Raw genomic sequence first — 24795 nt, 5'->3', positions numbered from 1 at the left:
TCTAAACTCTGTCTGAAGACGCATTAACACAATTTATATAAACTCTTACGTTCTATGACAACAAAACAGTGTAACATCCATGACCTGAGTTCACAATCACTCAAAAAAAAAACAAAGATTGTGATGAGTATTAAGTTTCCTCGAGTCAAGTTCATATTCTTGTGTACAGTTTCATTCTTTTATGGTTATTTATTCTACTTGATTCAAATTTAAATTACATTTTTATCTTGTTTTTTATGTTTTTTTGCTGCAGAGTAAACAGAGGCTAAAAAAAAAAAAAATCAATCAATAAATCAATAAACAGTTCTAAAAAGAGCCATCATTATCTGTAAATCTGCCACTGTAGTGGTCTAATGTGGATTTAAATCCATCCCTGTTCTTCCAGTAAACCATAAACACCTGTCTTTACATTTGACACAAAACCAAAAAAACAAATCCACGTTAGATTCCATATTATATTATATTTTATATGAGTTTGTTCTGAGATAAAACCCCTCACTATCTGTGTGAGTTTGCTCAGTGTCCACGTTGACCTTGAAAACGCCGGCTGAGATACGATTTTAGATCAGTAGAGATTTCTACTCTATTACAAGATCATATCCAAAAGGAAAAGAAAGAAATTTGAACACGATATTTATTTTAAGACATCAGCTGATAACAGTCACGTGATACAGCAGCAGAAGAAAAAAAAAGGATTGACCTTGAAGGATTGTATGTTTTTCCTCAAGAGGTCAAGAACAACTCTAAACTATATTGTGTGTTTAAGTACACACAAAAACCTACTCAATTACAGTAACGCAAGTAACTGTAATTCATTATTTTTACCTCTGGACAGAACAGACAGAACACAGACAGACAGACAGGCAGACAGACAGGCACTAGGCACACTCCTCTAATCGTCTTGTTTTTTTAAATATTTTTACACCAGGTGTCATTTTTCTCCTCGTCCGTCATCACTCTGTCTGTCTGTCTGTCATCACTCTGTATGTGTGTCTGTCTGTATGTGTGTCTGTCTGTGTGTGTGTGTGTGTGTGTGTGTGTCTGTCTGTCTGTCTGTCTGTCTGTCTGTCTTTCAGCAGCGAGGACTTCATGGTGAACACAAACACAGATGCACAAAAGCCCAAGGCCAGGACGCCGGTGAGTCACAGTCATACCGACGTGTTTCTGTGTGCGTGTGCGTGCGTGTGTGCGTATATGTGTGTGTGTGTGTGAATGAATGAATGAAAGCTAAGTGAATGTTCATTCAGTACAAAAAAGAGAAAAAAAAATCATTTTTTCCTTTGACGTCATCGTCTTAATCACTCAATTATAGCAATTTCTGCCTCCAGGTACGAGATGCAGCTGATCACAGTGTGTGTGTGTGTGTGTGTGTGTGTGTGTGTCACAACTCTGCTACGAGAGAAAAAGGAGAAAAGACAATTATATGATGAGATAAATGAGATGACGATAAAGCAGTTATGACTAAAACATGTGGGCGACCTCTGTGACTTCATTACCCACGATGCAACTCAACCTCTGACATTTTACCTGCAAATTCAAATAGGTTTATTTGACACTATTGTGCTAAAATGTTGCTAAATTCTATAATTTGTCAGTAAGCAACTCTCTTGGTAACAGTCAAAGAATATAGAACAGAAGATGCTTCCCTGTGGTTGGATGTAAGTTATAAAATATATTAATTATAGATCAGTATAAATTCTTTGTACAGATACAATCTCCTCTCTATGAAATATCAGTTATTTGACCCTTCAAAATGAACCGGTTTTTCACATTTTCCCACATATTTTCCATCTCAATGTTGAAATATTTAACATTCTTTTTGGGGTCTTTTGGAATTTTGAAGAAATTGAAGTCATAAACATAATATTATTTGTTTTACCGTTTCAAAGCGTCTCAGTTGTTTTGGTTGAGAATCAGCGTGTGGCGTTTGTCTCTCTTCTTCAGTGACGTCACCAGGTGAGCAGGTGTGCACCGTTCTTCCTCTGCATTTCCTTGTTAGGGCCTGGACACCTGCAGAGAACTCAACAGTGACACCCGGTGGATGTTGTCGGCCGTACAGTGATGGCATATGTCATTTCTGTCCCCTCTCCTCTGTCCCCCATTTTTCCTTTCACCACAACCTGTCTAGGCAGATGCCGCAATTGCATTGAATTGAGTTGAATTGAATTGAATTGAATTGAATTGAATTGAATTGAATTGAATTGAATTGAATTGAATTGAATTGAATTGAATTGAATTGAATTGAATTCGGGGCTGAAGGTGCCTCTCTGATTGGTGGAGGTGTCATCCAGCCTCAGCAGTTAATAACAACAATGTGAGGAGAGAATTGCAGCCATTTCAGGAAACACTCACACCTTTCTTTCTTTCTTTCTTTCTTTCTTTGTTTGCAGGTGAATTTCACCTCCTCCTCCTGTCACATCTGCAGCGGCTGTAACTGAAACCTGCAGGTGGAATTCATTTTTAATCAACATGCAGTGACATCCGCAGCGGAGATAATTACATGTGAAAGTGTCGTCGTCAACATGTCCACATGTTAACTGGTGTTGTTTACCTACAAGGAGGGGGAGGAGTTTCATGTTTCAGTAGAACACTAATAACCTCACTGATTGCCAATATTTTATATCCAAAAATATCGTGTTTTAGTCACTAACTAAAGTTGAAACATGAAAGTGTAGGAGCAGTGACCTCGTCCTGTCAAAGACAAGGAGACAAATTACCCATTAGCCTTTTTGGGTTTAGGATAATTTTGTGCAATCAATCATATTATTCTAAGAATCTGTGCTACATGGAGGAAAAGTGTGAGTATTTGTGTTATTTTGAGAATTAAACTGTCAGACATTTCATGTCTACACCCTTGCGTTAGGGGAAACGCTGCTTTGTCTTGGCTTTTATGGATCATCGCGTTACATAAAAATGACCATTAAAGGAAAATCTCAATCTGAATTCTTTGATTTCAGCTGCTTCCTCCTGATAAATGATGATGATGCAGTCGATGGTTCTCTCACACAGGGACATGAGATGACTCACTCACTCACTCAAAGACCTTTTCATTCTCTTACGCACGATTGAGTGCGTGAAACTGTGTGAGCGTGAACCTGAATGTAGTGTCACAGATGTATTAATGTGTGGATGATGATGATGGTGATGCTGATGCTGATGTGGAGGTGGTTCATTGGTTGGTTGGTGATGATGAAGCGGAGCAGAAGCTCTTTGTGACTCATGAACGCTCACATTACCAGGAGTTCCTCAGAGTCACCTTTGAGGTCTGGGGGAGCGCAGTGTGTGAAGTGTCCAGACCTCAGGGTGTGAGGTGTCCAGACCTCAGTGTAAAGAGTCCAGACCTCAGTGTGAAGAGTCCAGACCTCAGTGTGAAGAGTCCAGACCTCAGTGTGTGAAGTGTCCAGACCTCAGTGTGAAGAGTCCAGACCTCAGTGTGTGAAGTGTCCAGACCTCAGTGTGAAGAGTCCAGACCTCAGTGTGAAGAGTTCAGACCTCAGTGTGAAGAGTCCAGACCTCAGTGTGTGAAGTGTCCAGACCTCAGCATGAAGAGTTCAGACCTCAGTGTGAAGAGTCCAGACCTCAGTGTGAAGAGTCCAGACCTCAGTGTGAAGAGTCCAGACCTCAGTGTGAAGAGTCCAGACCTCAGTGTGTGAAGTGTCCAGACCTCAGCATGAAGAGTTCAGACCTCAGTGTGAAGAGTCCAGACCTCAGTGTGAAGTGTCCAGACCTCAGTGTGAAGAGTCCAGACCTCAGTGTGAAGAGTCCAGACCTCAGTGTAAAGTGTCCAGACCCCAATGTAAGAGTCCAGACCTCAGTGTGAAGAGTCCAGACCTCAATGTAAGAGTCCAGACCTCAGTGTAGTGACGTCTAAATGGAAACGATAGCACACTACAACACAATGTCTGTCTGTCCTATTGTGAGTCTTGCACATGTGTGTCCGAATGTGTGTCCACATGTGTCCTGTTGTGCCTCTGTAGCCTCCACATCTCCACACAAACAGCCCGTCTTTATGAGTCATGAGCGACACAGTCATTGGTCATGAGTCCAATACGACACATGAGATGTCCTTAACATCCTGTCCTCTCCCACTTGTCTCCCCCCACCTCCTCCTCTCATACTCACATCTGAAAGACAGATGAGTCAGCAGCAGCAGCAGCAGCAGCAGCAGCAGTGATCAGCTTCCTCTCATGTAACCCGTCCTTACGTCCTGCCCACTGCACCGCTGTCCGTCTCTGCCCACATGGCCTCGCCACAAAAAGGCTGTGATTCACGTCCAGTCTGAGTTTTTTTTTTAACAATAAGCCTATCTGTCTCGCTGGTGGAACTGTCTCTTTGGTTTGTACTGCAGGGGATCCAGAGAGATTTTACAGCCAGTGTTGGACGTGTCCAACTAAGAAATTATAATTAATTTTTTTATCTATGTTCTTCCACTTCTTCCTACACACTCAAAAAATAGGGGAACAAGACAAGAACTCTTCTGTACCTGAAGGACCACGTTTGGAGAAAATTGTGCTTGAAGATTCCAGAAATGTACATTTTGATAATAAGAGAGATAATTAAATCAATATATATTTATATGTATATATTATAGGGCTGTCAATCGATTAAAAAAAAGAAAAAAAGAACTAATTAATCGCACAATTTTCTGTAATTAATCGTGATTAATCTATTATTTATTATCTATTAATCCTATTATTTAATTTCCAATGCTCATTTCACACATAATTAAAAACAGACCTTTTTTTTGAACATTAATAATGAAAACACCTGCACTACACTAACTGCACATGTAGTAGTTGACAATATTGGCAACTCTTGATAAAGTAGCTCATAAAATGCCACTTAAAAATGATATTACTGTCACTTTAAATGTAAACATACTGGTTCTCGTTCGAACTCATTACACAGAGCAGTGCAGGAAACATCAGTAGTTACTGCGTGTCCTCGTATCACAGGTTCTTTCTCTGCTTTAGTTCCCTGCAGCACAAATGCCTCACATCATCGATCCTCCGCGTATGAAAGTGGAATCAATGCTAACACGTTTAATCTACACAGCAGACATTATTTTTTGCTCCGTCGCTGCCTCTGAAATAAAAAAAAACATACAAGAGTTTGTGACAATAACAGACAACGTGGCGCTCATTAAGCAGAATTAATCGGGGTTGAAGAATTGGTGGATTAAAAGAGCATTTTTTCCCCCTTTGGCTCTGGAGGAGGAGGAGAAGGACAAATAAAAATCACCTTGGCCAGTAATTATTTTGGAATGGGAAAATAACGACGCCAAGTTCCTCCTACCGGGGCCCAGAGTCAGCATTCGATACCATCTTCTATCTCCTACTTCCTGCAGAGTCTCCATTGATCCCCGTCCCAAAGACCACAAACAAGCCATAAAAGCGTTTCAGGACGGCTGCCAAGACGAGCATATCCTAAAGTGGTTGGATGATGCACAAGGCTTTTAAAGGTCCAGGGGTTTCACCAACTGCATGTCTACACGGAGAATAAGCAAACAAACCTGAGACGGGGATGATTACTAAGCAGAAATGCATCTTGGGAGTGTCTGGTGTCAGCCTCCTGTGGGGATTAGAACTGTTCCAGCAAAACAGGAGGGTGGAAATCCAGTGAGATCTGAAGGTACATTTACCTTAGACGTTTGTAAAATAGTCATAAAATGATCACGACTAGTCTTGAGAGCAAGTGGCAACTCGTTGATATTAGCTAGTGGAAATTGTAACCAGGCTCATATTGGACAATCATGCTCGTATGTGCCTTATATTTTCTTCTAAATGGGAACATCATTTACAAAACTAACATCATGTGCGATTGAAGACGACGCAAAAATGTGTGATTGAGTCCATTAACTTCTCAGAAAAATGTGATGTGGTGTTATGAGCCAAATGAGAAGTAGAAGAAGCTCATTCTCTGTTCCAGTTCATCCCAAGAAGAGGTCTAAGGACAGAGGGTCTCAGGACAGAGGGTCACAGAACAGAGGGTCTCAGGAAAGAGGGTCACAGGAAAGCGGGTCTTAGTACAGAGGGTCTCAGGACAGAGGGTCTCAGGAAAGAGGGTCACAGGACAGCGGGTCATAGTACAGAGGGTCTCAGGACAGAGGGTCTAAGGACAGAGGGTCTAAGGACAGAGGGTCTCAGGACAGAGGGTCTCAGGAAAGAGGGTCTCAGGAAAGAGGGTCACAGGACAGCGGTCTTAGGACAGAGGGTCTCAGGAAAGAGGGTCACAGGACAGCGGGTCTAAGGACAGAGGGTCTCAGGACAGATGGTCTAAGGACACATGGTCACAGGACAGAGGGTCTAAGGACAAACTGTAAAGCCCTTTGAGGCAAATTGTGTGTTTGGGATGTTGAGTTATATAAATACAGTTGAATTTAAATTTAATTAAATTGAGAGGGGGGGGGGGGCGTATACAAATGTATAGCCAATGTAGCATAACTATAGCAGTCAATAACAATGGTCCTGGTGACTCACTTTTTTGTAAACATAATATACAGAATCACAGTGAAACAGCAAACACAGTTTTCATACAAATATTTATTGCAGAGGAGGTATCTTTTATGTACATGCTATCACAATATAACACAATATAAATCTACCAAATATTCCCATATATTGATGCTATAAGCTTGTCATAGAGCAATATTTATAACAAGCACATAATACAGTGGGTCAGGGACAGTTTACCACTCACTATACAACTCGTAACAGTCCATAAAAGATCGACAATTTTTCTCAATTTTTTTTTTGTTCTATCGAGGGCAGTGAAACATCGGATCCTACTAACTTTTCTTGAATTCATGCAGAAGCCACAAGAGCAAGATTTACGACGTTATACAGCATTGAGTAGTAGTAATAGTAGTAGTAGTAGTAGTAGTAGTAGTAGTAGCAAGAGTAGTAGTTGTATTTGCCATCGGGGGGGAGGGGTGACTTGGTTTGGTCACGAGATAAAGAGAGAGCCGTCGGTGTTTGAAATGAAAAACAGCGGATAAGCCCAAACAGAAAGAAAGACACCATGGTGGACAAAGAGCTACAGGACACGGTGTCCTCTATGACGACGTGAGACGACATTCTCTGGGACAGACACACACACACAGCTGAGTGATGCTACAGCAACTAGCACTTTTGTCTAAACAACACACCGGGTTTGAACGATCTGCCAAACAAAAACGTGTGTGATGTAACGCTGAGATATTGCACTGTTAAGTATTTGTCTGCACGACGACGACCGCCTCGGTCTATCACTGGTGTGGAGATCTCACGGAATGAAGCCTTTTTAAAAAGCTTAGCGAAATGAAAACAATGTCAAATATTGCTTGTGCGGACACTATTTTTTAAAAGTAAACACCCAAAAAACGACGCCTGTATGAGCTCACCTCTTCTTTTTTTTCAAATGAACTAGTGAAAATCCTGATTTTCTTTAAAAAAATACCACATAATTATTACAATTATCCGTCACTCTGGGCAGTAACATCTAACGTGGCAGTGATTCAGTCAGGTAATCTCACACATAACGGGATCCCGTGTCTGTCTCTGTCCGCTATAACACGCGGTGCACATGACGGACGCCGCCGCTACCGCACATGTGGTTCATAGTAAATATTATACAGCTCCATTAGCGCGTGTGTGGCAATAAATCCGTGCTGCGTGTGACAGCAGTTCCTCCTCAGCAGACCCCTTGTTCCTGGAGGAGCTCATAAAAAAAGCAGAAGTGGTGACAAATCTCGCGCTGAAAGGCGAACACTCCACGGCGGAGATTTTTCACACGGGTCGGCTGCTGTACGATGTACAGCTGTGGACACCGACAAAGATCTGACTGCATTGTTTTCGTGTGTTTGCCATGCTACGAGAATCAAAAGTTAAATTCTAATTGACTCCTACAGTCGTTTGTCTATTTTTGTCAAGAGCAATTACGGATAATTATTGACAATTGTTACACGACATCATAAAGTACTGCAGACGCTATATTGTCCTCAAATATTTGCAGGTATTTTGCAGGAGTAAAGTGGAGTGCGTGAATGAATGAATGAATGAATGAATGGCTGAATATCTTCGACATTTTGATACAAAACACGGAACAAATCATAAAACCTTCACAAGGTTTAGTCAGATTAGTAACTGGTAACCACGTTGCTATAAGGCTAATTCTAAACTCATTAGCGTAATTTATCAGTGCAGATTACTTTGTGGGGGAAGGGGGTGGGACATGCATAATGCTACCTGTGTCAAACACATAATAATTGATGACGATGATGATGATGATGGCAGAATTATAATTATCCTTCAACATTTTTTTAAAATACAATAAAGGATAATTAAGATTTTTGGCCATTTTTCTCCCAGTAATGACAAAAAACCCTTTAAAACAAATGTATTTGATTAGTTTTTGTTTAATTTAGTTTAAAAATGAGAAATCGATTAGAACAAAGTTATTGTTACTGATAGAAACCATGGCCAAAACTAAAACGACAAGAAATATTCTTTAAACAGTCGTTTCTGATCAACTGTGAACTGAAAAGGTGGCATGCTCCCTTTTTTTTTTTTTTTTTTTTTCATTTTGAATTTAAATTTTTAACGGGGGTTTGACAGTAGAAATGTAAGGACAAAAAACCCCCATAAACACCAACCCCCAAACACACACACATACTTGGTACAAGCCAACCTAAAGGCCCATGCTGGATTCATAAACAAAGCTGGTGCAAATTATTAATTTTCACACATTTTTAACTTACAATTCCTTTGTTTTTTTCCCGTTTTTTTTTTTTTTTTACAGTGTACACGTACATGTGACACACATTCACGTTATCTCGTTCAACCTGAAAAAGCCGGAAACAAAAAAAAAAAACACGTTAAACTGACAAATTGGTCGCGTGTCCGACGACTCCCCCGGCGTGTGCATGCGCTTTATATAAGTCACCGTCACAGGACGATGATGATTGATGATGACGATGAAGCTGTTTGCTGTGAAACCTCAGATTAACGCAACACAACTCTAGAAGGTCAGGCACGTACAGTACATCTCATCTCAGCAGATTTTTGGAAGCAGCAATAATCTGCAGAGAGACTACAATTACATCGATATAATCGGGAAAACAAACATGAACATGTCTGGTTTTGGTCAGTGTTTGTGTGTGATTTCATGCCATGAGGATTGAAATAAGAGGATGAAGTGAAGGCGGGAGAACGGCGGCGTCCGTCCGTCCTCCGCTCTTAATTAATGGTGTTGGCTAAAGTGCTATAGATTGATTTCCTCACTGAGTCCTTTCCGCCTGTGCCAAAGTTTTCGGACACAAAACTAATAAATTAACTTTATCACAATGCCCAAAGACTTACAACATCTCCTTTGCAAATGTTCCCTTTTTTCTTTGGCTTTCACTTCTTTTCACACTTCAGTCTTCCAAGAATCATCATGTTGATGCACAAGAAAGAAATGAATCCAGTAAAACTTAAGATTTACTCGACAACAGAATGGAACGAGTTTCAGCATTGCCCATGAAGTGAGAAGACGGAATCAAAAGTTGCATAATTAGTCTACAATTAATCCTCAGGATTTTCCTGTAATAATCTGGAATGCTCGTCATGATTTGTTTTTCTGTACATTTGTTTTTTTTTTACTTATTTTCAAAATAGGTAAAACAGGAACAAAACCTCGGAAAAGGAAGGCAACTTGTGGAATTTTGATCAACTTTTCATCCAAGTCACCGCACTAATAGTAAAAGGTTAGATTTCTGACGATTTCAAAGTGAAAAAAGTATACATCGATTTACTATTATTTCAGTGGTCCGTGTAAGGTCGAGTGTCATGCCTTCTTGCTCGCCGTGCTGTCGTCAAAGTCCCAGGGACAAACATCTGCTTTTTTAGCAGCACTTGCGACTCCGCCTTTAGGATTTGGATTGCTCTGTGTCCCCGCTTTTTTCTCCGCCATATCCTCAAAATCCCACGGACAGACGTCCGCCTGTTTTCCTTTGGCTGCGCCAACATTTGCGCTTTTCCTTTTTTCTACCAATGGCACGTCCTGATGACTGCCCACGTCCCACGGACACACGTCGGCCACTTTCTGTTGGCTCGTGTATTTCTCTGAGGATTTGCTCTTGTCCTTGGCTTTAGTTTTGCTTCTCTCATCATCAGCGTCTTTCGATTTTTCTCTATCAAGTGTCCTCGTGGAAGGGGCACTCTTCTTTTTTGTGGTGTCTTCCTTGGTTTTGGAAACTTTAGAGGGACTCGGTGTCCTCTCGGAGTTCGGAGATACCGAAGAACTGTCGTAGTCCCAGGGACAGACGTCGACTTTTGCGGTTGGTGGCTGGAGTGAGCCTCCAGTTTTGGGTGGATCTGGCAGAGCAATTCTCCCTCTCACATCCACTGGAGACGTACCTTTTTTCTGCTTTGTCACATCTGTTGAGCGAGATGAGTCTGTCGTATTTTGAGGCTCGTCAAAGTCCCACGGACAAATGTCCACCCGATGTTTTTTGGAGCTTTCTACTGCAGTATAGGGCTGTTGGGGTTTAGCAACTTGGCTTGTCTGATTTGATACTACTTCTACTTGACTGGCATTACTGTCACCTCCGTCCTCCCATGGACATACGTCTGCTCGAACAGCGGTCGTCCTCTGAATCTCCTTTGAATTCCTGCCACTCGAATCGTTAGCTTTCTGTTTTTGCTGCTGAGATTTGCTGACTTTTGTGCTCCCTCCATGGACTGTTGTGGTTTCCTTTGGCGCAATAGACACATGCTTCTGGACCTTATTTTCAGACGGAGTTGGGAGATCTTCCACTTCCCAAGGGCAAACCTCCGACAGATCATAGAGGTCCTTTCCCGTGACTGGATCAGAAGAGATGGTTGGCTCGCTTCCGCTTGTCGGTTGTTTCATGATACTCCCTTTTGCCGCACTCTGTTTGGACTCGACCGACTGACTGATAATCATCTTTGGTGGACAGTCGTTATCTGGCTCTGCACTGGCCTTTGTGTCTTTGCTCTTTGACTGACTCTTTTTATTGCTGTCCTCCAGATTCTGGGCCTTTCCCGTCAAACCCAAGGTTTTTTCTTTGGCACTGGCGATGACACTGAGTGACTTCTGCAGCATGGAGGCTCTGGGATGAATTGGTTTCTTGTCTGCTGTGAGGTTGTGGGCACTGGCCGACTTGCAGACCAACGGGACTGATTCTGTAGATTCACTGGGGAGATTTATGTTGTCGCTAGATTTCTTCTTGACCAGCTTCTTGCCCATAAGTGTGTCCAGGAGGGTGCCTTCCACTGGGGTCATGTCCATCTTGTCGGTTGCAGAACTGTTGGAGTCTTCGCTTTGGTCACGGACGTGATCGTAGCTACTGTGGGACTTCTTCAGAGAGAACACCATGTTCTTCAGCGTTTCATCCTTTGCAGGTTTCACCGCATGCTGTGGATCGAAAGGGTTCTTTTTCAACATGCAAATGCTGTTACGATTGCTCCCATGCTCCCCAGCCTCCTTGTCTTCGCGGCTGCACTGGCGGTGCACGGATTCGGGAATTTCTGTGATGCGCCTCATCAGCGAGCGACCCAGCCCTTTCTTGGAGCTCCGTTTCTTCTGGAGATGAGGGTTGTTCGCCAGCATCTTCTTCCTCTTGTAAATCTCCAACTGGGAGTAGAGTTTCTTCAGCTCCTCCTGTACAATCACAAAAACAAGTGATCACTCTTTTGTTCAAGCATGTATCTGTATTTTTTTTCTACATGATTTAAAAGTATTTCTACTTCAAACACTGTTACAATGAAGCAGACATTCTACTGCACAGAGAACATGCAGTACAAATCCATGACATGTTACTACGAACAGTTGTTAGGTGATGCACTATGAAATATCACATGCGAGCTGGAAAAAATAAAGCAAAGACGGGACAGTCCTGGACGGCGATAAATAAGGAAACGGAGAGTGTTTTAGTGTTAGGTCTGAAACAGCCTCTAAGCTCAGGTCTTGAATTTATTGCGTCTCTGTCGCTGTGCCCATCTGATTTAATGATCACACTCTTGAGCGGCAGCATGTCGCCATAGTACCGCTCCATCGGGAGGACAGGATTGAGGTGCCCAAATCTTTTGGTAGAGAGACTTCTTCAGCTCTAACAGACAAACAGAAATCTCTGCTCACGTTGGTACGTTTTTCCCAAAGACTGTCACAAGATCTTACGCCACAGCCATTAACTGAACTGAGGTGGCCCATTTCGTCTGGTGTCTGCAATGAAGAACTGCCATGGCTCAGTATTTTCAACGGGTATCACCAGGTTATACAGTGGAGACAGAACGATGTAATGAAGGTAAGGTGTAATGAAAACTCTTACCCGGATGTCCTCAGGGTCTAAACTGTGTTCACTCCATGCAGAGGTGATGCTACTGTTCAGGTAGGACCCAGATCGACCCATGTCCAGCTCGTCCTCATAGGCCTCGGAGGCTATGTCATCTCTCATGTGGGTGCCGGCAAACAGGAACTGGTGGATGACATGAAAGAAGGGTCACATATGCTACATCAAGTGAGTCATTAAGTGACGACTTTCTTGGTTTTGGACACTTGAGAGGGATTCTGTGTCCTCTCAGAGTTCAGAGATACTGAAGAACTGTCGTAGTCACAGGGACAAACATCGACTTTTGAAGTTGGCGGCTGGAGTGAGCCCCAACAGAGCACTTCTCCCTCTCACATCCTCTGGAGAGGTACCTTTTTTCTGCTTTGTCACATCTGTTGAGCGAGACAAGTCTGTTGTCTTTGAAGGCTCTTCAAAGTCCCACGGACAAAATTTATGCCTGCCCGTTGTTTTTTGGAGCTTTCTACTGCATGATACTAAAAAACTTTTCTTGAAATTGTACTAAAGCACTAAAGATGGACTAACATGCCCATATAATGTGGTTAGTAGGGAGTAAATTACTTATTTGGCGGTATACATTCAACTGCACAAAATCTGGGCACAATTCTTGTCCCCATGTCCCCAGGCTTTGAATACTAGAAGAGGTTGTGACACAGACGAAGAAGACAACAATGAGAAAAACATGGTAAAATCCAGACCTGAGACTGAATTTAGCTTCTGTCAGATTAGAAGAACTTAATGGACGGTAGGGAGTTTTGGTCTTGGACATGACCAGTCAACCGTAAAACTGCTAATACTAACAAGCCGCCGACAAGCAGAGTAGAGGTGGACACACTTCATTCAATAAATCAATTCCCCACTAGTGCTTGTACACTGGGACAAGGACAGTGGTCAAATTTAACTGTGATGTCGAACTACAGCCATAGCTCAACTGCACTGTGCATGGAAACGTACTGAGGTGCCATCTCTCTAACTTATTGGCTCGTTTCCTGTCCATTACTGACCAATGAAGACGTCCTCTTTATGGGTTTCCCACTCTGGATTGGATGAAGAGTTGTATGATACTTGAAACACTTCCTGAAGGACCCACGTCACTCAAGGTCAATGATAGTTGTCAGAATATAAGAGCTATATTAACATATTTTTACAGTGTTATATCTCTGACAACAGATCTTTACATTCCAAAGACTGCAAGTCTTTTTGTGGTAAATTAAAAGCAAAGTAAACCATGAAAGTGAGCATTACCTTAGGAATGAGTAGAAGACCCAGTGTCACTGTCACAGTTAAGTGGGTGTGGGTGAAGAACAGTAGAAGCATCCAGTCTGGATGAAGCTCAGGAGCAAGAGTAAACCTTTGAGGATGCAGAGGAAGACGAAAAAAAGAGATTAGATGTTGAGAGAGAGAGAGAGAGCGAGAGGAAAAAAAAGAGAAAGCAAGAGTGATACAGATGGAGCCAAGAGAGACAGACGCCAGCAGACTTAATGAGTTTTCAGCCAAAGTAGATTTACTTTACACTGTCTGTCCAGGCGTCAAGTCCACTGCCTCGTATAATGCACCACTTGAGTGATTCGTCTTCCCGCAAGGACACAATATTTTTCCCTCAGTCTTTCAATTGGATTCACAATAATAACGGGGAGTGACCTTGATCTGGTCACAAGATTCAAACTATTTATACATCAGGGCTGTAAAACACTGGAACAGCCATTTGGCGGAATATGAGATAATTACCGCCAGAGAGCGAGAGAGAGCACAGCGAGTGTGAGGAGGAGTAGCTCGAACCTTTTTGTTTAAAAATGGGCTTTCGGCTCAGTGAGACCTTGTTCAAACTCAGGATATGAAGGCATGTCCTGTCAGATGCTAATCCAGCCGCTGGAGAGCCCCCTTTTCCATGCACATGTCATCTCGCGGGCTCATTATATCGTTGAAGTTGGCAAATGGCTAATTAACGGACAATTACGAAAAGCTCAGAGGGACGGGCAAAGGCAAAGGTGCGGCAAATGAAATTTCCTCAAAGCTGTGAAGTCTTCCGTTGCTGCATGTTATAATGCGGCGTTTCAGCGCAGATGAGGATTTAATAACCTTGGCCCTGCTGTCTCCTCTCAGCTGTCAGTGTCTCTCCACTCGCCATAACTCAAGACTCTCTCAGCAGCACTCTCACACCTGTACCATCGCTGGAACCTGATTGCAGCAAAAGGAAAGGAGGAAATCAGAGCTTTAACTGGTCACTGTGAGATCAAAGAGCAGGTTCTTTGGTTAACTCTCTACCCCTGGCAACTGTTTCATTTTCTCTGCACAGAGAAGACTTGTAGTATCTGTGATCTTATCACAGGCAGATTGTGCTAATCTGTCCTGAATGCATCATCAAATCTAATCCCCTAAACGACGTTCAGAGGTGGTTTGAGGACACATTCCTGAACACACATGAAACACAATCTGTCTTCAGGATAGATTAGCAACTGCCAACGCAGCTGAAGTCATCTTTATATGCAGCCACAATATTAACACTGATCACTCATTCCATGCCACAGCAGCGTGAGTTGTACTTTGAATCACTTTGAATCGATTCACTTTCTATTCTTCTTAGTATACTGCATAGATCTCAGTAAGCTTAACCATAACCAGTTAATGTCTAACCCTAATCTTATCCTACCAGAAATAAGGATCTGGTTTATCAGGACCAGGTTTTGGCCTCTATTAGGACCACTGGTCCCGACAAGGTCAAAATATTTAAATTTTGTTCTCACATGCAGTCGTGTTTGCGTCTTTGAATAAAGGGCAGGGACACCAAAATCTGATATTATGTGGTCAGATGAGATGAATCCAGGATGCATTTTAATCCCAGGTGTGAATAATCCTAATTAAGATAGATATTAACCCTTGGTGCTAATACACAACTCCTTATATGGACATCCTGGGGATGTGTGTTTATAGGTCACTTTAGACTTTACAAAATGAATTTTTTTGTCCATGTTATTTGCTGTTGAGTCAAAGTTAGGATTATCGAGAGTAGCGATAATAAATCTTCCCCTTTATTTTTGTTCATAAAAACGAGCCAAGAGAACTTTGAACTGCGACATATTTCCTAATTCTTTTGCTCAGGTGTGTTTATATAGTTAGTGAAAATGAAAAATATATAATTTCATCAGATTGCCTATAGTCATAGTATATATAGTCAGCCCATACGTCAACGATACAACATTTATGTGTAAAGGGTGTTATCCTATAACAACAATCATCAATATGGCTATGGTTATTTGCCTTGCCTTTTTTAAAAACACAAATCACAGTGACTGGCTCATTAATTTTTAATAATGTGATGGAGCTGAGCTCTCGTTTTTACGGAGTCTCCAGCTCCGAATGTCAGTGTCAGGTTGAAACGTCTCATTTACACAAACCGCGCGGTGCAGGTCTTTGACATGAAATAAATAAATAAAGAATCTGCTCCCAAATGAACGGAGGGGTTGAGCCTCGTGCTTGAGCCTATATGTGTGATGCAAATGAGACAATCTAGTGCAGAACATAAACGTCAAAAATGACGACAGTGAGCAAACACCGTGATATTGAATATGCAGCGGGTAAACACGGGACGCGTTGTAAATGGAAGTGACAGCGTCTGCATGTCGACTAAGATGTTTGTGGGTAATTATGTTTTATCCTCGGCGGAGCAGATGGATGGAGGTTAGTGCACCACGACTATTAAGATGATGTCGGAGAGGCATATTTTTGTTAAAGATATGTCAGCGTCTGACGGCTGAATTCACACCAGTGACACAAATGTATATCTCTATTTAAAATGTATATCCACACAGAGAAGCAGCTCGACGGGCGAGTATTACAAACAAAAACAAAAACAAAATGGAAGAGAGGGCTTTTTTCTTTCTTTGCTTTGCATTTCTTTACTGTAAGTGACATTAATGAGGCAGTTCACTGACTTTATGTCTGAGCTTCTACTAAAGCTTTCTGTGAGAAACAAAGAACGAGCACATTTTCATACATTTAATCTGAATAATTTACCATCAGGTTGGAGTAATATCATGACTTTTACTGGCAAAATATATGGGTTTCTGTCAGGGATCAAGCAATTGAATATTTTGGGGCCAAAACATCGTATCTTCATCAGACAAAGTGTATTCAAACGTCTTCAGTCACAAACAAAAACCCACATGTTCTGCCTTGAACTAACAATAATGTGTGTTGTCTTGTTACAAAGACAAATGTGTGTGAGACACGTACTCGTACTGTTAATATTTATTGCGCATCATTTAAATTAAACTGCTTCTTCTTCTTTGAGTCTATATGGACAACAGCAGTGTTTTATTTGTATTTTTCAAACCAAACATTTAGTTTAGGTTAACCCTCAATTCTAGCAACAAAATTTTATTTGAATCAGTTCATATTTTTTCAGAATAAAAGCTCTGAACTCGATATGAAATTTTTTTCATATTTGTGAAGATAAGCAAATAACTTAAGGGCCAGATACTGATGCTGGCGGGCCAATTTTGGCCCACGGGCCACCAATTGCAGACCACTTGTCAATATTATATCTGTACATTGCTTCTTCTGCTGTGCTACTGATGAAAATGACTTAAAGATTATTTCTGAAATACTTTATATAATGAAGTGGATTTTACTTTTCTGGTCCAGGTTAGGTTACATTACTGGTGACAGCTCAATAAAATAATAAATAAAGCTGCACTGAACTCAACGATGAAAACAACGTTTGAGTGTCTATATAATTCTCACACACCCACAAATGACCTACGGTGGACAGGTTACCTAATGACATAGAATATCGCCGACAGGACCAGCTCGTTGTGAACAGCGATGGCCATGTAGCGAGGCTCGTGGAACGCCGATGGCACCGTCCTCACGGCGTAACACAGGTACACGGACCACAGCAGGAAGAGGAACTCGGCTGTCAACAAGAAGTAAAAAAAAGGAGAAAAGACAGCATGAACACAACGTTTCTACAAGGAGAGAAATAACCCACTCAAAAACACTATCATATCATTTGTAACTGGTTGCTTCAGCACATTCGGTCCATGAATTTGAGGGAATTGGTCCTTTAATGTCCTTGAAAAGTCCGTGAATTTGATGTCAACCAAGGTGTGGGAACCCTTTATATCCTTAATATTTTCCACAGTGCTTGACATTATTGACCAATTGTAATTTTATGGGGTCTGTGACATAGAAAGTTGTGTCATCAGCGTATAAAGAGATCATTTATGGTCATCGGCATTAAAAATCAAGCTTTTAATGTTTAAGTTGTCTCGTTCTCATATTCCTGGTCATGGTTCCCACATGTCCTTGAAATCCATGAACATCTATGAATTGAAAAGAAAATCAAGGCCCTTGTCCTGGAAAGTCCTTGAATTTGATGTCAACCAAGGTGTGGAAACCCTGATAAATCAGTCTCTCTGCATCCCCAGGTAATGTTTCCCAGGTAATAATGCTGCACATGTAGATCTTGTTAATCAAGTTCAAATGCTCGAACTGTCTCAGTGAGTTAAATGGGTTCATTTCAGTGGCATTCGATGTATATGTGCAAGTAAGAAAATGTTAGTAGAGTTGAATTACTACTTTTTGCTGTGTCATGGATTGAACTATTGCTGATACAACTGGGTATGTTTATACTTATACTTCATGTTGTCCACATTAAATTGTCTCAAAATGGTTATATGACCATTTGAGATCAAAAAACAACTGAACACAATTAATCTAGCACTTTGTTGCAGTGTGTTGTGTTAAATTCTCTCTTGATTTGGGGAAAAGCTGCTTTCTGTTGTAGCACAGCCGAGTCATGGAACCTTATCAATTTTTGTAAGTCTTCAGATTTGGAGGTCATCATTTACATTCTAGTTGTTCAGAAATGACCGTGATCCAAAGCTTTTTAGTACATTTCTTTCAAATTCTGTCTTCTTCTATGGTCTTGCTGCTTTTACTCCTCATTTGTCGTTGTTTTGTCATTGGCTATCACTGTAAATGTAAATATGTATATACATATGTGTGTATTCTATAATCTTGCATTAGTACAGTACAGATTGAACAATGTTGCACTGTCTTTTGTGAGCTCGAGCATAAAAGTTTCCATGAGAAGTGTTTATGAAGCATAAACCAAAAACAAATGCTCATGAGAAAAACGCGCATGATTCATATTCTGCAAATACTGCACATATTTTGCTTTTTTGTGTGTTGTTGTTGTTTTGTTTTGTTTTTTAAGTAAATTAAAATTAGACCCCTGACTGTGAGCGAGCATATGCAAGTATGTGTGTGTGTGTGTGTGTGTGATTTATTGCATCTTTTGAAGTGCGTGTTAAGTGTATGGCGTCAGAGCTGACTCCAACTTATTTTTACTGCCTTATGGAGGGAAAAAAAAAAGAAGAATATACAGTAACGCAGCAGCACGCCGGCTCTGCGGGGGGTCCATTAGTTTACCCACAAGTCAAGAAAAGACGTCGGGTTTTTCCCCTCTCAGAAGCCTGAGTCAGCATGGTGCAAACACAGAATGCAGATTTCCTCATCGCGCAGGCAGCTTGTCCCCCCCACCCCCCGCGTGCGTCTTTGATTCCTCATCTGTCTCAATCTGCTGCTGCTGGTCGCCCTTGCCTCCAGAACACAGGAAAACACCCCGAAAGTGCAGCAGCAGCATTGGCAGCAAAGATGAATCTCTTCTTTTCGGGAAAAACATGAGCATGTTTGCCAAATGTAGATGGAACCAAAAAGTCTATCACTTCTCCTCTGCTCCATTTCCTTCAAACTATACTTCTCGGATTTCATGCCACAAATACCTGAAATAACCCATGTTTCCTCGCTGTGGTGTGTGCACCCACAGTGTGGCTAATATTAATCCGTTCACAGCACCCTGCGGAGGCGGAGGGCAGCTATAACGGGGGGCCTCACCGACAGCCATCATGTAGTCCCAGCGATCCAGCAGGCACATGCCGAACTGCAGCCCGTCGGGCGTGTAGCCCACGTCGATGAGGGCCGACTTCCTGTCTGGGTTCTGGCAGACGGCAGATGTCCAGGCCACCAGGAACCAGCAGACGATGAGGAGGATGATGCCCAGCAGACGCAGCACTCGCCAGCTGGTCATGTAGGGGATTCTCTGCGCCGTGCGGGACAGGAACACCTTCAGAACTCTGTGAGCGGAGGGGGAGGGGGGGGGAAGGAGATGGTCTTACTCTCAACTTCACAAAATATGCACTGTCATCGCTGTACATTCATACATTTTAAAGGTCCAATGTCAGGGAACTTTGGTGAGCTTCTACTAGCAAAACTAACTTAACCCTTTAACATCGACGACTGTAATTACGCAACGGTTTGTGCTATTGGAAAAATTCCAGCGGTTTCAGAAAAGCTGAGAGCTGAATGCCTGGACTTGGTTTCCATTTTTTGTTTTTGCACATTGGGACAAACACTCAAATGTTATTTTAAATATGTTTTACACTGTTCAAATTTCAAATTTAACATGCAGAATCAGGTGTACAACTTTTAGTTTTTCGACATTTTAAATTGTTAATACACTATTTTAACATGCAGCAAATTGTGAATAACTGCCAGATATTGAAAGTTGTTGTGGAAAAATGGGCAGAAACACTTACTCACGGCACATTTTCTGAAAAAAACCCCTTATTTTTAAGTATTTACAGGCTGATTGTGATGCTGGGTGATCCTAATGACTTCATTTTATTTGTGTATCAGCTCCCCATTAAAAACCTAAATATCCTAAATATGAGCCCAATACCACAGGATTTATTAGTTTTTTTGTATCAATTGGGCAATTTTTTTTTCATTTTCTGTTTTTACATGTTTATTATACTTAGTTTTACATGTTTAATATAGTTAGTTTTACATGAGCATGCAGGCACGACAAAACAAAAGTTTACATGAGATGTTATTAGTTTAAAAATGGATGCTACTATCACACATAGTTTCTTGCAGTTGTGTTAAATTCATAGACGGACAAAAAAAACCCCAACTGGAACAGGAAGGATACACATGAGCGCCCGTCGCTATTCTTAGCCCTCTGCCCTTCATGCACATTGATGAAGTGTCCACTGCGCTTTACCACTAATGAGCCCCCCATCAAAAATTGATCCGTGCGTTATGTTGACTCGCGGCTCCGAGGGTTTACTCGGCTCACGCTCGCATTAGCCACATCCTCTTAATCACCATCTTCACTTCTTTTTTTCTTTTTTTCTCTTGACAGATGCACCTGACAAAAACCTGACCCACAGAAGAACAATTTCGAGTGTGTTACTTTGAATACTCTCATTATATTGTCTCATTATCACTTATTCAGTGTGAATAACACCCTTTTTCTCTCACCACGACTGTATCCTCTGGCTCTTCTTTTCTCTTCTTCTTCTCCTTCCTCCGCTCTCGCGTACATTTGTCTCTTCTTACCAAACATGATTTAAGGTTATAGTATGTGGAGGTCATTTCAGGCCAAAGCACCCAGGATTTGAGGTCTTTAAGTCACTGAGGTGTTTGCTCAGGACAGGGTTCTGCAACCTTTATGGTGAAAAGAGACATTTCTGTCCAAATAAAATTAATCTGGAGCTGCAAAACATTTTTGACCCATAAAATGAACATGACACCATGTATTAGTTTTATATATAGATAAACTATGTCTTCGTTTAAGTGCTGGGAATGTCTTTTCTTAATCGAACCCTAGTCTGTTTGCTCGGAAAGTCCGGGTTCATGTGGGGAGGTGTGAACGTGCAACCCAACTCTGGTCCGCCTAAAAACGTAGGTCTCGATCCGCTTTGAGTGAAACAAATGCAGGAAGTGGACTACAACGCAAGGCATTGTGGGTACACCGCAAACCAAAAGAAACATTGGTAAATGTCGATTGTCTAATCGCTATGCAGTGGCAGACGTGCCCGAAACTGTGGAATAATCTCTTCACCTCTTTTCATTGACCTTTGACACTGTTTAAGTTGTGGATGTTATTGCCATTTAATTACATTTTTTTGGTTTTATTTATTTTAGTTGATCTGCTTTTATTGTGGTTTATCACCACATTTTTATCCATGTTGTTTTTCATGTCTTTTAATTTATTTTAGTTGTTTTATACGTATCTTTCATTTACTGTCTCTTTCATTTATTATTCTGTACAGCCCTTTGGCCCACTGTGATTGTTTTAAAGTGCTTTACGAGTACAGTTGGATTAAAAACGTTTGCAGATCACTGCAGATCATTTACTCGTGTCAACACATGATTTCTACTCGTCGTACAGTTTGTAAGACACACGCGAGCGTAGCCGTGTAATTCATGTTCAAAAGCAAAAACCCACATGAATCATATCAAATCAAATAATAATCAATACTGCATTTACAGCAGGTGTGGCGTCAGATTCCCGCAGTCAGGGATTTATATCCAGAAAAGTAACGACGTTGTCACTTATGTGGTTTTCAAGCAGACATAAGCACATTATTGAGTTTCCATAATTGGCTTCATATTTGAACGTTTGCTGCCAAAAGTGCTTAATACTGCTACGCATCCATTTTCGCTTTCAGTTTTTGTTGGTGCGATAAAAAGAGACACCGAGTGAAGTCGTCTCACATGGGCTATCAAAGTGTGTGCGTGTGTGCGCATACCTGTACAACTTTAGAGTCAGCGTCCCGTAGACGGTCGCAAAACCCAGCAGACGGACCCATCGCAGCAGCACGCACCGGAAAACACTTGGCTGGAAATAAAGAATCCCAACCTGCAGGAGGACAGACAGACAGACAGACGTCAGTGATGTGAGAGTGTTTTCAGTCTGCATGATAAGAGTCTCTCCGTCGTTCAGAGAAGTGAACTCAGAGGTCGTTGGAACGTTGCAAAGTGATGCTGCCGATAGCGGAAAGTTCTCCAAAAAAAGGGTTTCTCATGTTGGACGTACTGTATTTGAAAGGTCATTAAGTGTCTCATCAAGTGCTCTTTAAAACATTGCAACGTCAAAGAGGAAACTCCTTCTGTTGATGAAGTGCTGTAGGAAAAAAAGCGATTATGTTGATCATGACTCGGAATTGCTTTGTCGATCGACATTGACGGACGTTTGAAGTTTGAAGAAGATATTCACGGAGGCAGCAATTTACCAAGTGATGAGATTTGACTCAGTGGAGAGTTTAAATCCACAATTATTCCAAATGAAGTCAAGAGTAAACACGCAGAGTGGGTGTTTATCACATGAGCTCAACTCCCTCAGGACTTTTCAAAGAAAACTACACTTAACTTCAATGAATGTGCTGCTGTAAACAAGTAAACTTCTCTTGTCTTTGATGAAGTCGATAAGACTTTTAAAAGACAAAGATGATAAGTCCTTCTTTAATTCTTGCATTATATATGTTTAGAAACGACAATAATTGTAAATGGCGCATCAGATCAGAGAGGACGGACGAGCGGTGACATTTTATATCCGTCTGCAGCTGCTTGCGTCACACTGAGCGTCTGCCCATGGGACGAGGATGAGGAGGAGGACGACGTCCACCCCGAGATCTTACCAAAGACATAGAGACACACCAACATACATACATACATACATACACCAAAAAAGAGGAAGAAAGAAAGAAAACATCTGAGGCAAACGTAATTATCTGTCCGCTGCAGATGTGCAGCGATCTCCCCTGTGGGATTGTTCATGGTAATCGGATTAGCTGAGCCATTAATACGTTCCCCGAGGCGACGGCGACGGCGGCGGCGGCAGAGACGCAGGCAGGCGTGTGGATATTTTTGCTTGCTAGGTTTGAGTCAGTTCAGGGGCGCGTTGGAGCCCGTGGGAGGAGCGGTGGGCCACACTGTCGCCGGAAACAGTCGTTAGATTCACGCAAATCCAGATTTATACTCTGAAACGTCATTTTAAATCATCCAAAATCCAATTATCGATTTGGTGATATATCGATATTATTTGCTCTATTCCAAACATCTGTACAATGCTCTGAGAACGTTCCGCTGCAAACAAAAAACAACCAAACGGGAACGTTGTGTGGAAACCACGGCGCAACCACAGGAGAACGTTCCAGTTTTTGGTTCCCTCGTTTAGGGAACGTTCAGGCTCCTACCTGACCCAGAGAGAACGGTCTGTAAGCGTTAGTTTTTGGGTTGGCTGTAACCATAAGAGAACCTTAGGGGAATGTTCTTTGAACGTTTTGTGCTAGTAGTTTTGCCAAATTCCATATGGCCGACTTCCTGTTGAGTTGAGACCATGATCCCAATAGACTTTTTTGTTCGTCTTGGGCTGTGACGTGTTTCCACCAAAGTTTGTGAAATTTGTGAAATTCGGATAGTGTGGACACGACAGGACACGAAAACCAATAGTGTGGATGTAACTTTTGCTGTATTTTCATTGTGGCAGAGAGAGAGAGGAGGCACGGGAGCAGATGAGGAGATGGCAAAACGCCGGGCAGACGCTCGGCAACTTGCTGACGCACATCTGGGTCCACGGGGAGCGAAGAGGGCAAAGGAGGAGGAGGAGGAGGAGGAGGAGGAGTAAAGAAACGCACCGGGGGAAAGCGACACAGGCACCTGACTCCTTTTCAGACAAACTTCACAGTAGCAGCTGGATCTTCATCAGTTTATGAGCCTGGTGTTGTTTTTGATGAAACAGAGACAGGGGTGTTTGTGTGTGTGTGTGTGTGTTATCAGTGTCTCTCCCTGGAGCAGATCTCCAGCTCAGTCACAGGAAAAAAGTTTTTATCACATTCAGCAGCTTGAGGTTTTCTTAAACGGTGTGATCTGGTAATTTTTGCAGGTGAAAACCACAGAGGGGGAGAGCTTTATATTTAGCTGCGTGAGCCTGACACGTTCACGACAGAGAACGACTTCAGGAGAATCCGATAAAGTTTTTAGTTTTTGTATCATATCAGCTTTTTTATCCACGCGGAACTGGTGTCCTGGGAGCCGTAAAACGCTCTTAATGGAAAACACGTCCCAGAGTGAAAGCAGAGTTTAAAATGCCGGCCTCACGTTTTCGTGTATACAACACCTTTGGGAAACTACCGCTCTGACCTTTAACCCCACGAGACGTCACATAAAACATTATGCTCCATTATGTTATTCTCCATTTTTGGTGTTTTTCTGCGGCAGCACTACAGCGCCACATACAGGCCTGGCATATGTACTACAGCATTTAGGGTTGTTAGGGGGAGGGGTTTGTGTGTTTACAGAAGAAAAGATCTGTTTCCACGTAGATAAAGTCGACTTTGCCAATATTGGTGTGTTTCCATTTGAACTCGGAATTTCCAAGGATTCACAACTGGGAAAACGCGAAGAAACCTCACAGACCATTTTCAAAACACTTCTGTCTTTCTTATTTCGCAGTAAATCAGACGTACACATACCACATACAACGTTGTTATCGGCCCGCGATACGTTGCGTCCATGTTTTTGTCCATAAACTCAGAGGTAACTTCTCTCCCACCTCCGAGTTCCAATGTTAATGGAATTAAACGGGAGTCTGTTTCGTTCCTGCTCTGTTTCCT

At 41.9% G+C, this 24795-nt stretch overlaps 2 protein-coding genes across 3 annotated transcripts in view; one reads left to right on the top strand and one right to left on the bottom strand.

Moving 5' to 3' along the window:
• The window catches only part of apodb (apolipoprotein Db), a 313363-nt gene that overhangs the window by 102055 nt on the left and 186513 nt on the right, over positions 1–24795 (top strand). The window lies entirely within an intron of this gene.
• Positions 6523–24795, bottom strand: part of gpr158a (G protein-coupled receptor 158a) — a 74581-nt gene continuing 56308 nt past the window's right edge. The window contains exons 6-12 of one of the 2 annotated variants that reach the window (XM_058646870.1): positions 21931–22040; positions 19229–19467; positions 17105–17243; positions 13574–13679; positions 12311–12457; positions 12121–12204; positions 6523–11643 (exon numbers count right to left, since the gene is read on the bottom strand). In XM_058646870.1, the coding sequence (XP_058502853.1) occupies positions 9805–11643; positions 12121–12204; positions 12311–12457; positions 13574–13679; positions 17105–17243; positions 19229–19467; positions 21931–22040 (2664 nt within the window). In that variant the 3' untranslated portion in view covers positions 6523–9804. The remainder of the gene's footprint in view (positions 11644–12120; positions 12205–12310; positions 12458–13573; positions 13680–17104; positions 17244–19228; positions 19468–21930; positions 22041–24795) is intronic. The other variant, XM_058646877.1, reaches the window with a different exon arrangement.

This window comes from Solea solea, chromosome 1 (assembly GCF_958295425.1).
Source record: "Solea solea chromosome 1, fSolSol10.1, whole genome shotgun sequence".
Taxonomy (NCBI): domain Eukaryota; kingdom Metazoa; phylum Chordata; class Actinopteri; order Pleuronectiformes; family Soleidae; genus Solea; species Solea solea.
Note: the sequence above shows the minus strand (reverse complement) of the source record. Positions and strands in the feature narration are given on the sequence as shown.